General features: G+C 45.2%; 1 protein-coding gene across 2 annotated transcripts in view; it reads right to left on the reverse strand.

Annotated features, from left to right (window-relative positions):
* Positions 1–14,413, reverse strand: part of Serac1 (serine active site containing 1) — a 40,782-nt gene that overhangs the window by 3,352 nt on the left and 23,017 nt on the right. For both annotated transcript variants that reach the window (XM_036168842.1, XM_036168841.1), the window contains 6 exons: positions 11,935–12,085; positions 6,710–6,851; positions 5,728–5,822; positions 4,466–4,563; positions 3,253–3,435; positions 93–236 (listed from right to left, as the gene is read on the reverse strand). In XM_036168842.1, the coding sequence (XP_036024735.1) occupies positions 93–236; positions 3,253–3,435; positions 4,466–4,563; positions 5,728–5,822; positions 6,710–6,851; positions 11,935–12,085 (813 nt within the window). The remainder of the gene's footprint in view (positions 1–92; positions 237–3,252; positions 3,436–4,465; positions 4,564–5,727; positions 5,823–6,709; positions 6,852–11,934; positions 12,086–14,413) is intronic.

A 14,413-nucleotide genomic window follows, 5' to 3' on the forward strand; every position in this document is an offset into this window, starting at 1 on the left:
TCCCCAAAACACTGGATATAGAAACTGACATCTATTAAATGCTGGGTCCCATCAACTAGGCACCAGTGGCACCCTGCCTCAAGACTGAGTACCTGCAGACTCCACGGGCACTATGTGCAGTTTAATCATGCTGCCGATGAACGTTGGTTGCGTTTCTACAAAATTCAGCACCTGGAAGTTCTTGTCTTTCGCAAACTCCACAAAGTCATCCTGTAGTGTCTTCAGTGCAGGAGAATCTATGAAAGCAGAGTGAGGTTATGGCAATCCGATTACTCATTCAGGATAGAGGTATTCATCTTTAACTCAGAGAGGACATTCAAACTGATTCCCAACAGACTCAGGCAGGAGAGGTGCTCACTCAATAGGCAAGGGTTTGCCTGAGGTGAGGGCTGTTCTTGGTTGTCAACTTAACTACACCTGGAATTAACTAAAAACCCAAACTGCTGGGCATATCTGTGAGGGATTTTTAGTTAACTGGATCATTAGAGATAGGAAGATCTACGATGAGGCCCCGTCTTTAATCTGGGCCACACCATCTAGTGGTAGCCTAAAGGACAAGGAGAAAGGAAGCCCTTCTCTACTGGCGTTAGAGCATGTCTTCAGGATTCTGACATCTACTTAAGCCCAGCTGAGACGTCCAGCTTGTGGACTGAACACAGGTACTGCATTCTCGACTTTCCATCAGGAGTCAGCCATCGTTGGACTGAATAGCCTGTAAGCCATTCTAATAAATCTCGTGTGTGTGTGTGTGTGTGTGTGTGTGTGTGTGTGTGTGTGTGTGTGTGTGTGTGTTTTCAATCCACCAGTTCTGTTCCTCTAGAGACCCCTGATTAATTCACATTAATTCACATGAGGACCTGTCTGGGTCCCTAGAACCTGTGTAGAAAGCCAGATGTGGCTCCACAATCCTAGCTCTGGAGCAGTGGGGGGCAAGACAGGAAGCTGTGGGGTTTACTAGCCAGTCTGTCTGGCCAATCAATGAGCTCCAGGGTCAGGGTGAGAGATTGATGACAACTGACCATGACCCGTTGCCTAAACACAGAGAAATACAAAACAGATAAAAATAGATTAAAAAAAATCTGTCATCACAAGTCTGATTAATACTACTTCTGTGTGACACACAGGAACTTTCAGAGCACTCCAGTATCTTCAGAAGGACTGGAGAAGACAAGAGTCACAATACAAGACACGGGTAAGCAATAACCACCAACCAAGGAAAAAAATAACGCTTGGGCTGTAAGGACACAGAGCCAAGACGGCTGAAAAGAGGTATCCTGGGAGAGCCTGGCCACAAAGAAGCTCCTGAAACCCGGAAAGGGTTGTCTTGCCCCACAGCTCTGCACATCTGCTTACCATCACTTCGAGCCCAGGTTACCTATGGCATCTAGGAAAGATCTCTTGGATCTCCACACTCAAGTCTATGTTCAGTGGACTCCAGCGTCAGCTCTGCTCATTCCTCAGGGCCTTCAGAAAACTGGAAGGGATGGGTACTACCCTAAACACACAGGCATCAACCAAGGGACACACCACGAAAGGAAGTGTAATACCATGAAGGAAAGCATTAATTCTATAGAGACAGAATCAAAGGAAATGGAAGAAATGGCTACAAAGGAATTTAAAAAGGTGGAGCCTAAGGAAACATAGTGAGATCTAAGAGAATAAACAACATGGTCGGGAAGACGGTCAGTAGGGGGAGCTCCTGGTCCCCAGCACCCATGTCCTCTTAACTCCAGCTCCAAGAGATTCAGTGCTCTGGCTTCTCAGGGACTTGTATGCAAATGTGTGTGGCAACTTGTGTATACACAGGCATACACACAGTTTAAAAGGAAAACTATTTTTAAAAAGACTAAACAACACAAAACTGATTCAGACTATGAATGAGAAATAGACCAATGGCAGAAATCATTAAAAAGAACCAATCAGAACTTGAAAATTATAAAAGTTTCTGTAATGGATTAGAATGAGGAAAAAAAGAACCTCTGACGGTAATGACAGGTTGACTTTGAACTCAGTCGACAAGTCAAGGAGGGAGGGAGAGAAAGGAAAGGGAAAAGGAAGAAATAAGATTCATACTATGAAAACTCAAGAAGGTGAAGGAAATGTGAAAGTCAATGAAAAATGGACTCATAACGCCAATCTTCCAAATATTCAGAGGTACAGACATCTGTGTACAACAGCTCAGAGGACCCCCAGAGACACTCAATAATAAAGTTTACCAAGACATAATTTTTAAAAATGTCAAGAATGGAATGACCTGCAAAATACTGAAAGAGACTGCCAACCAGGAATACTACACCCAGAAAAATTATCCTTCAAACATGGAACAGTGAAGCCTTTCCCAGCCAAGGAGATGCTGAGGAGACTCCACAGCAGCAGACAGGAGGAGGAAAGGACAGCCATCGTCAAAGCACACAACGATACGCATGTTCACCAGAAGACCCAGAAGGCAGTTAACAAAACAGCGAGAGAACTTCACAAAAGCCCTACAGATGGGTGAGTTCCAGTCTCACGCAATCACCAGAGACCTTGTGATGTGCTGTCTACAAGAAATGCATGTCATCTGTAGGGACAGCTGTACTCTTATCAGACAAATCAGTTTTGAAGTTAGAAATATAGATAGGATCAGTTCAGCAAGAACATGTAACTGTATTGCATACATCTAACATGGAACCAGCCAACTGCGTAAAACACAGATCTAAATGTGGAGATGGAGCAACACAGCTAACAGTTGGAGACATTGAGACCCCACTTTCCACTGTGCTAAGATCATTATGGAACAAGCTGAAACACATGACACACAGTGACTGGGCCTAACCCGGATTCTTAGGACGTTCCGTCCAAAGTGGCAGAGTACACATTCTTCCATGCACACAGCAGCTCCTCTGGGATAAATCACATGATAGGCTACAAATCAAGTTGATGACAAACACACTGCTTTATAACACGCTGTCTCAAAAGTTTATGTGCACTTTGACAGTTGGTGGTTTCCAAATTCATGGAAAAAGGCAGTTTACTAGCTTGGAAGAAAAATTATAAGTTTGAATAGTTGAGATAACATAAAAATTATGTTTATACTTGAGTAGAGAGTTGGTTAAGAACAAAAAAGAGAAGTACCAAAGAAAAAAATCAAGCTAAAAGCTATATGCAAATTTAAAAACCAGGTAGTGTGTTGAAAGAAAAAACCAATTATTTTCCCCTTTCCATATAGTTAATGTTCTACTGCCTCAATCCCTCCACAACAGAGCGCTTTACCCTTGCTGAGTTCTTTGACTTCCAAAGAAGGAAAGAGAAGATATCGAACGTTAACGGAGTATTCAGCCAAGTGGGAGCCGTGGTGAGGGACGCTGTAAAAAATGATTCCTCTGGTATTGTTTATCATGGCGCCCAGTTCTGGCTTCTTCGAGGCTTCCAACAGCATCTTTTTGACAAGAAGACCTGGCCAGGGTGAAGAAAGTGACAGAGTAAGTTGTTTCCTCCCCTCTTTCACTCATGGGAAACAGAACAAGCAGCCAAAACAGAGATGCTTTCAATTTTACATCATTTCCTTTAGTACAAAAAAAGCCTTTAATGACACGACTGTAGAATTATGAGTCTACAAAGAGTCCGCAGACGGCTCTGCGGTGCAGACCCTTCTCTCAGATCCCACTGTGGGAGGAAAGTCAAGCCCTGCCTGAGGCGGGTGCCCGGCCACTGTAGCTCACACCCAGGAGAGTACTGAAGCGCAAAGTCACAGGTCCTGACAGGGAAAATCAGCTGCTGGGGAAAGGCACCCATGAGCACCTGACCAGTTCCCTAACCAGGTAATACAAAGACACCAGGGACCATGACTGGATTTTGGAGAAGCAGTAGGGTTACATGCACCTTTGTCAGCAAAGAGCCCTGGCTGAGGTTCAGCCTAAGTCATGCTGAATCAGACATGCTAGCCTAGGGCTAGGCAAAGGTCTTAAGCAAGGCATATGGAGAAAGCGGAGAGCTGGTTGCGGGGAGGGCAGAAGTAAGGCATGCAGCTGAAGAGCGAGCAGGCCCCCAAGCATGGCAGCCAGGCACAGAAACACTATGACCACACCTCAGCAGCACAGGCACCTGGAAGCAAACAGCAACAACAGAGTTGGCAATGTGGAAGAGGCATGGGTGGGAAGAAAGGGAGCCTCTGAAGCCTCCAGGAATGCTATCTTCACTGAGTCTAACTGGTAAACATCCCACATGTGATCCTAGCTGTTAATGACCACATGAAACCACCAAGTTATCAATTCAAGCCCTCCCACACAGTCTGTTATTAGCTGTCCCCTTCTAGAAAAACAAACAGCATGGAAGGAGAGTAGTATCTATCTCTAAAACTCTTAGCTAAAGCATTAACTTGGGGTGGGGAAACTAGTTAAGTAAAACAGATGTGGAACTTTCAGTTGGCCGCAACCTTGACAACCACCTCATGATGGCCACTCTATGAAGATGAACCCATCCTTACCTCCCATGCTATGTGATATCCAAATCATTGGCCTATCCCCAACACCAGCAGCTCTGAGCTTGCTAAGGAGTTCGTTGCTTCTGAATGCAATGGACTTTCTGAACAAAACGAAAACAGCAAGCGTGACGGGAGGCATCCACCCCCCCCAAATCTTGCTACTTCACTTTTAAGATGAGAATGTTGGCTTGTTCAATGCTATTGGCTCACACTCTGGGGTGCAGGCTATGCCAGTTTTATCCTCTATCTGAAACTCATTAACAATCACACAATTAGGACTATCTAAGCCCACAAGAGGCCACTCATACACTAAGCACCCATTAGTTGAATATCAAATGGATCTGGCAATTTTTACAGGTTGAACATGGGTCTCATCTCAGTGGCTCTAAGCACTTAAGTATGGTTGGGGGGGAAATCCCTTTTCACCCATGGCCTGACAATAAAAATGTCCCAGAGACTTGATTGTCTGAGTTTATTCCTACTTTGTTTATGCTATGGACATTAAGCTTCCACCATTTGGATTTATGCATTGAATATTTGGAAATGATCATGCATTGAATACTCGGAAATGATCATCAGAGTTCAAAATGAGTGATTTCAGACCAAAAGGAACTTAACTTCACAGTTTAGCAGCCTGCTGGTTTCACACTCTTCAACTATAACACCTTTTTTTGAGAGACATAGGTGGGCTGGGTGCCACCGTGCCCTCTGTTGGCACCCTTCTGGGTGGGGCACCCATGTGGGAGTCGCTAATCAAGCAGCATGTTACGTCATCAACTAGATCAGCTCTGTGTGAGCAAAGCTTCACAGACACTGACAGTGAGCCAGAGGTGGGACTAGGCTATCGGGTCCTGGAACCCAGGAAGGCACTGTTCCTTAGGATGTAAAAGGGACACAGGTCAAAACTGCTGGCATCTTTTTCCTCGAGCGTCCCTCAGCCAGGAGGATTGTGAATACACAAGCAGCTATCAGTGATACTGCCCACAGACGTGCAGACTTTGACAGAGATCTGTAGTCTTTTGCTTTCACGAGTCATGTCAGGAGCTCAACACCATGTTGTATCTAAGCTTCCTACTACTTAATACTTACTGTAAGCTAATGCCTTCTAGAAGGAAGACAACGATGGTAGTGGACTGGAGCAGTTACCTAACAGCACAAGACCTGTGCTCGATCCCCAACACTTCAAAGGCCTCCCACGGCAGAGCACTCCTGTGGCCTGAGCTCTTCACACACACCCCCAGTCCAGTGCCCCCTTCTAACATTACCTTTCCTTGGGGCACCTTGCTCTCCAGTCACTGAGGCTGGTGTCATACTCCACAGATATGATGCGAAGTGCAGGGCAGTCTTTCGCTAGCCATGTCTAGGTAAAATAAAAGGTTCATGAGAAGATGCATGCATTTCCCCATCCGGTTCCTGCATAGTAATTGCTCTTTCTAGCCAAAGGCCTCCTGCAATAGACACTAGAGAGGACACTGGATTATGTTGGAGATGGAGGTACTAATAAAAATGAGCATTTTATCTTTTTATATCTCTGGTCATAAAATGCCATCAATATTTATAACAGGCAAAATGAGAACATTGTTGATTTTCATCTGCAATTGCCAAAATCAAGACTTGTTTTGGAAGCTTTTAGCAGTTAGTAGAAATCTATTATCTCAGAACAGACTGTGTTTTCTGCTGGACTACACTGAGACCTGGAAACTAATGATAACTGTGTTTGTCTCGGAACTGGAGGCTGACATCTCCAGACTTCAGCATCAGTGGAGAGAAGAGAATGTTATTCTTTCTGAAGGGAGGAGGGGGAGGGGAGCAAAGCCCGGGAAACTCTTTACACACAGCATTCTCCTACATGGACCTGGAATAAATTTCATCCCATGAATTCATCCTGGAGTTGTGGCTCTTTGGAGGGAAAAATATCAAAGGATTGCAAAGGAGAATTACATCATCCAAGTTTTCTACCTTTATAATTATGAAGGCCATAAAATTGGCTAGTACAATTAATTATGGCTGTAGTATCTTTTAAAAGATGAATCCAAGTCAATGATTACACTCGTATCCTACTTTATCACTCATGGAGTATTACTCTAGAGTCACAGAATACACTCTACACAGAAAGTGTACAATGCAGGATCACAAGCCCAGCTGATGTAATACCCTGCAGGTAAGTCTCCAAGGGAAGGCAGAACAGCGGCAGCAGTGGCAGTGCTTGACTATGGGGGACAGTCCCAGCTGCAGCTCCTTACTTACCTTGGGCCAGCATGTCGTGTACCTGTCCTCATCCACCAAAGCATTTTCCGACAGAACCCGCTCACTGTCCTTCTGACGCCAGGTTTTAAATGCTGCTCCCATAAGGCCATGAATAAAAAGGACATCGGCTTTAATGGGCTGACTAAGAGGGGAGAGAGTTTTAAAGAGAAGCAGAATAAATGCATTACTACTGCGGCAAGCTACAGGCGTTCTCTGTGGAGGGCCTTGACAGGCCCAGGCGACACAAACTATCAACACAGGTCTGTGGAGGAACCTGGGGATGTGACAAGGACAGAGCACATTTATTGCTCCTTCAGTGGAAGGAGACACATTTAGCCAGGCAGTCCAACCACAGCAACTGTAACCAGCTCCATGGTCCATCATGTAAGTGATGCCACCACTAGGTTACACTCTAAATAAGTCCATGAAGAGATTCCACAAGCCAATGAAGGTATTTAAAAAATTAGGCAAAATATGCTAACATAAAGTCATTGTGCAGGAGAAATGTCGGGGGACCTCCCTAGGACATGCAGCAGCCTCACAGGAAAACCCAAGACCACACACCTCATTCCAGGGTTGGAAGGAAACTGACTGACTCAGCCAGGAAGACACACATAGGGGGGCTCACCCAGTTCCTTGACCTCCCTCACATTCTCAGAGCAGGCAGAGCAAGCCTGAGTCATGATGGGAAGACTCAGCCTCAGAGAGACGAAAGGGAGCTTCTCCCATAAGTCTATAAATCTCATGCAAACTCAAATCCCACCAGCCAGCATAGAAGGTTACCGTGTTCAGGGAAGAGGGGAAAAAAAACTGAAGTGGGAAACAGAAATGCAAGCCAAAAGAAAATGCTTAGAGAAAAACTGTCATTATGTACTCTAGCTGGCTTAATGTTCAGTAATTACATTAGTCCCCCCCCCCAAAAAATGGGAACCATGTGACATCCCAAAGTTCGTGTGTGTGTGTGTGTGTGTGTGTATGTGTGTGTGTGTGTGTGTACACTAAAAGTCCTAAGCAGAAGTAAAAATCCTAAGTGAAATTTAAACGCATTAAATTAATGTTAAAATTGCTAATTTAGAATAAACTTATGAGAGTTTTGGAAAATACCAATTTTTAAAAAAAAAATGTTAAAAATAGTTAAGAAAATTTTGGAGGCCGTTTCAAAATCACAGATGAGCCAAAAAGAACCTAACTTCTTACCCCCTCCCCTGACCTTGCTTTTTCCTCCTGTATGGCTCCTGTATCGCTCTCCTGGGGACCTCCAGTGGAACAAGAGATTAGATGAATTAAAAGGGGAACACTCAGAAACTACCTGGGTAAAAGCTGGACTAAAGACTGACATGAGGCTTCAGGGCCCTCTGGGAGCTTCAGGATCACGGATCGCTCCACTGACCTACAAAAGGGGTTACCCCTCTGCTGATAGCTCCTAAGACCAGCAGAGATGTTAACCTGAGCCTGTGTACAAAGAGTCACCTCTTGACCACTGTGTCTACTCCAGGCTCCTCTTACATCTCACCGACATGGGGACATTTTCTGTGTGGTTTTTACTGGGTGTATTCTGCTTTACAGAATTTTAATTGTATTGTGTTCTGTGTTTGTAATTACTATTAATGGCATGTGATTGTTGTGCATGATTTTTATCTGTTGGTTCCTGTCTTAGGGGTTTCCACTGCTGCGATGAAATACTATGACCAAAAAGCAAGCTGGGGAGGAAAGGGTTTATTTGGCTTACACTTCCAGATCATAGTCCAAAACTGGAGGAAGTCAGAATAGGAACTTAAGCAGGGCTGGAACCTGGAGGTAGGAGCTGATGCAGAGGCCATGGAAAGGTGCTGTTTACTGGCTTGCTCAGTCTGCTTTCTTATAGAACCCAGAACCACCAACCCAGGGATGGCCCCACCCACAATGGCCCCATCAACCATTAATTAAGAAAATGTCCTATAGCCAGATCTATTGAGGCATTTCCTCAACTGAAGCTCCCTCCTCTCTCATGACTCCATCTGGTCAAGTTGACACACAAAACCAGCCAATACAGTTCCTTTTCTTCGAGACTACAATAAGGAGGTCTTTGTCTCTTGGTCTAACTGTCCAGGTTATAGAGACTACAATAAGGAGGTCTTTGTCTCTCGGTCTAACTGTCCAGGTTATAGAGACTACAATAAGGAGGTCTTGGTCTCTCGGTCTAACTGTCCAGGTTATAGAGACTACAATAAGGAGGTCTTGGTCTCTCGGTCTAACTGTCCAGATTATAGGAATCTGCACTGGTATCCTTCCTATTCTCTCTCTGAATCCAGAAAGGCTGCGATCCCAAGCTCATCTTCCCTGTAGGGCAGACATGTAAAAATTAGTTGTTACACTGGAAGGAAACTAAGAAAAATACAAAAGATACACTTTAAATCCAGGTAACAATGAGGCTGACTTAAGAAAATGGCATGAATGAAGGACTTTAGGGTTTCACCAAAGGGGTGATTCTAATTCAATTCATTTTGTTAAGAATGTACATTCTCCCCTCTTTTTAAACTGGTATATATGCTTTGCTTTGGAAGTTTTAATATAAAGGTTGTTTCGTCTTGATTTGTCAATATACACATTTCTGTGTGCTATTGAGATACATTACATGTTATGTATACATGATGCTCCCCCCAAAAGCGATCAGTTCAAATTAGCTCATAAGTGATTACCCAAAATTAGTTCAAATTCCTTTTAGTTCATCATGCAATGGGAATTTTAGACAAGAGTTTGAGCTCCAACACCACCAGAAAGCCAGAAGCAGCCACTGCTCCTAGTGTGCCTCTTAAAGTTCCATCTATGTGGCACTGGGAAGGACTAATAGAGGAGTCCAGCACCCCAAAGCCCATCAGTGGGGCACTGACATGAGCTTTAAAGTTCAAGAAAAACTGGGACAAAGAAACAAGCAGTTTACAAAACTAAACCATCGTGGCCAAGGCCAAGCGATCAACCACCTTGATCACTGTTTGGGTTCCACATGGCAGGCCAGTCCAGGAAGTCCTTGTTGCTTGAGGAGACACCAGTTCTCAGGAGACGGTTACTCACGCTAGACAGTACAGCCTCACTCTCGAGGATGACCATCCTCAGCTGGGTGGCCCCACAGGACCCTGCTGTCCTCGGGGTGCAAGGTGACTGGAAGCTTAGAACAGTCTCTCTCTCTCTCTCTCTCTCTCTCTCTCTCTCTCTCTCTCTCTCTCTCTCACACACACACACACACACACACACACACACACACACACACACACACACGTCTTTAGCTCTGAAGGGGATGAGGTCATTGGGTAGACTCTCCATGAGTATTAACAAGACTCGGGCAGGAGTGTGCCCAGAGTCAGGAGACACAGTGCAGGCAGAGACAGCGGGCTTTGTCCTTCTGGTTGCCTTGTGGATCCAAACGGAAGACTGATGTTGTTTTAGCAAAGGCAGGTACCTCTGATATTAGGACTTCAGTCATTCACTAAATGACTAATGTATATACGTCAAGATAGTATTTTTCTAACCTTGAAGGTTTTGTTGTTTTTTTTTAAAAGAAAAATAAGACAGGAGCCATCATGTCTGAGAAATAAGTATAAAATGTTAACATAGTTTTTGGTTAAAATAGGCTGAAACCAAAGGAGGTTCTTTGATATAAGAATCTATATGCTAAAATAAGATTCTGTCCTAGAGTTTATTCAAAAAGGAAAGTCACAGGCCTGGTAAATGATGGGAGACCCAAGGTGTGTGTGCAGGGAACGGTTCAAGCGCGGAGGTGTGTGGCCACCCGTGCTTCTATGGCTAAAGGCTGAGAACATTCTGACGGACACAGAACTAAGCCCGACTTTTCCCACATACAGGAAAAGTCAAAGGCACAAACAGCATGGCTTCTGTGTTGCTCCTCAACCCAGCGGCCTTTAGTCCTCACTGTTCCCACTGCTGGGTGGGCTCTTTCCTCTCACTTATAAACACTAAACAGGAACCAAACTCCCCCCTTCCACCACTAGGGGGCTCATCTTTGGCTTTCCTTTTTCTGTCTCTTGTGGATACTTTTAAAAACAAATGTGTTTGTTTGTTTGTTTGTTTGTTTTTACAGAAATAATGTTTTTAAAGGTGAGGAGAAACCCTAATGATTTGATTTTATTCGAATGCCTCCGTAGAGACCCTAATGTTTTCACTAACCAAACGCTAAAATGTCACCTGGTAATGGGCGAACCTCTTCAGTTTTCCCTGCTTTTCCCTCCCCCACCCATCTGACGCTCCCAACAGAATATTTGGTAAATGTACTTACTCATGACGTCCTTCTTGTTTTGTGACTATAAGAAGTTGACTTTGGAACAGCCTGGAGCCTGAGCCATGGTCATTCACGTTTAACTCCTATTAAACTCTTACTCTTTCTGGAGGGGAGCTGGGATTGCATTGGTCACCATAACGTTTTATTTGCCAGTTAGAATGAACCAATAAATCCATTTTTCTTTTTGCAGAGGATTTCTCTAAAGGATCTTCTGCAAGGGGACCCTGGATCCTGGTGACAGCTAGACAGCTTGAGTCTGGGACCTTGTCTGGGTCTCCCATGGAGTGGGTGATTGCTCATCCTGGCTCCTCCAGGCCAAAGCCCTGGCCCTGCTCCCGGGAACCTGCTCCTTCCTCATCCTGCCTCACTCCCATCTCAAGAGTGGAATGCAGCTCCCCCAGAAGGAGGTGCGGCAGGCCCCCAAACTGATGGGCATGGGAGCAGGGTTCTGACAGCTGTGGGTCAGAGGGAGGGGCCTGCCGCTGTCCCCTGCCATCCCCTTTCAGGCAGCACCTCCTGCAGTCAGATGGAGGAGCCGACTGCTGTTTTTAATTTCCCGTAGGGACTTGGAGTTCGGTTCAGAGAGACACTGCACATTCCCAGGTTGACTTAAGGAATGCCGGGGTGAAGGAGACAGGTGGACAAGGAGGCCCCGCAGGGGGCCTGTCCCTGGGGCTCTGCATTCTTCCTCATCTAGTTAGGGGAAGGGTCTGGGCTGCAACGACTAGGTGGTTACTTTGTGTGGTCCTTCCTTCCACAGCTCTTCCCTGGTCCAGGGCACACAGTTAGGCGGGAAACAGGGAGAACAGAAGGGGGTGGCTAGCCTACAGAGATGGGTGCTACAGTTTTTTTCTTAGATCTCTTTTGAAGGTCTTTCCCCCTCTTTCAATTGCAAATAAAATCACTTTCCAGTTTTAAAAAAAAGGATCATTTAAACCCATGTGATGCTCACCTTGTCCGACACTGGGGATGGAGCACATACACCCCATCCTGGTATTTCTCATGCACAGTTTCTCGGTCTAGATTAGCCAGGGTTCTGGCAGCATGGGAAGCCTCCATAATGTGGTAGGATTTCAGAGCTTCTGCCATTATAGAAACCCAGCCTGAGGAGAAGGACAGACATCCTAAGCACTGATGCAAACCACTTCAGATTATAGAGAGATGCTTCAGACTGGAAAAGGAGAGAGGAAGCCAGCCGCAAGCGTCTGTCCTGGGTGAGGAAGCCCAAACACCCCAGCTCCATTGTGTCCCGAGAAGCTGGGATATTTCCCACCAGACCCTCTGAGGGAACTCTAAGGAGGGAAGTGAAACACATGGCCATTGCTACCAGTGAGTTCAAAAGAGGATGGAATGCCATGATGATTTTTATAAAAAACAGTGGGTTGTTATGAAGATCAGAAATCATATCGACAAACCTGACTAATAAGGAAACTATTTCTTTAATGAATTTGATAAAATCCTTATCAAGCCTAGAGCTCAGAAAGGAAAAATACTATTGTTTATTTTATTTCCAAAATTTATTTTAAAAAGAAACGAACAGATGCTGGGTGGCGGTGGCGCATGCCTTTAATCCCAGCACTCAGGAGGCAAGCCAGGTGGATCTCTGTGAGTTCGAGGCCAGCCTGGTCTACAGAGCAAGCTCTAGGACAGGCACCAAAACTACATGGAGAAACCCTGTCTCAAAGAAAAACAACAAAAGGAAACGAACAGAAGTATGGATAACAGTATGATCTCATACATATGTACAAAAAGAGCATGCACACACACACAGACAGACACAAGAACACAAGGTCTGGAGAGATACAGGCACCAAACTCAATGGTCATTACCTCTCAGGAGGCAGGGGAGTGGAAGAGGGCTCTGAAAAAAAGGCAGGTTGAACTGTTTTCTCAAGTATGTACAAGTACCTATTTGTATATCATACACATACACACACACACACACACACACACACACACACACACACACACACAACCTAAAGTAGAATATGGGCCTTGAGGTCAGAGACTTGGGGTCAAATTTCTGTCCCCTTATGAGCTGTGGACCCTCAGTGAGTTACTGCACAGCTCTGATGAGCTCCCAGCTCCACCAATCAGCGTCTGACTTGCATGTGCCCCTCCCACCCCACAGCTGGACTGCCCCACGGAGCAGGCGCACACCTCCCCTCAGAATACGGTCCAAGCTTCAGTTCATGAGCAGAACTAACAACTGCTGCCATAACACAGGGCTCGGGGCAGTCTGAGAGCAACAGCAACTTTGGTTTTCTTCTGTGAATTGCTCATTTATTCTCTCAACCATCATTTTTTTTTTGTCTTTTTTGGTCATGAGCCCTTAGCCTATTATGACTAAACTATCTCTCCATCCCCACTGCATACTTTATTTTACTTTACAAATAAAAAGTGTGTGTGTGTGTGTGTGTGTGTGTGTGTGTGTGTGTAAAATGGTATGCAACATGTTTTGTACTTTGTGTGCATGCATGTGAGGGTGTGGGTGCATCTGGACGTCAGGACAATGTGTGGAGTCAGTCCTCTCCTTCAACCACGTGGGTTCTGGGGACAGAACTCACATTATCAGGCTAGGCAGCAAGTATCCTGACCTACTGAGTAACCTCACTAACCCCCTCTACTGTTCTAGAAGGTGTTCAGTGTACGTTACTGCACATACCATTTTCTGGTAGAGAGAACACTCAGGATCGAATTCTGGACATTCTCGAGAATATAATAAAACGTTGTTATCCATGAGACTGCTCTCCCAGTCTCACAGATGCTGCTGCCACATCTGCAGCAAAGAGCAGCAGGAGAACATGCTAACAGCTGTTAGTGGGTCTGCCCGACAGCCCAGGTTGTTCACATATACAACTAAAAATCTCATTACAGCCCAGACAACAAACAAGCGGGGCTCAAATCAGTGATAAACATTTCTACCTTAAAGAGCTATTTTTAAAAAGTGGGGCTGCATAGTTGTGAGTCCAGCAGTCCATGAGGGAAGGCAGGTCTTTCAGGAGTTCAGGGTCAGCCTCAGCTAGAGTGAGTTCAAGGCCAGCCTGCAGGTGGGAAAGGAGAAGTAGGGAATGGACACTCGCAGTACAGAGGAGGAAGGAAAAATAAAGAGTAGCTTTGGTACTTCCCAAGAGTTGTAAAAACTCACACATGGACAGAGGCTATATTTAGTTCTAAAAGGTGAATATTTTGGCCATTTCATGCTTCTCAGACAGTTTTCTGATTTCTGGATTTGAATTCATTAAAATTAAAACCTGCTGATGTGGGGTTGAAGAACCAGATCAGTGGTGAAGAGTACTGACTGCTTTTCCAGAGGACCCAGGTTCAATCCCCAGCACCCACAAGGCAGCTCACAACTGTCTGTGACTCCAATCCCTGTGGATCTGACACTGTCTCCTGGCTTCCATAGCAGTAGGCATGCATGTGGTGCCC

Source organism: Onychomys torridus, chromosome 19, assembly GCF_903995425.1.
Source record: "Onychomys torridus chromosome 19, mOncTor1.1, whole genome shotgun sequence".
NCBI classification, from domain to species: domain Eukaryota; kingdom Metazoa; phylum Chordata; class Mammalia; order Rodentia; family Cricetidae; genus Onychomys; species Onychomys torridus.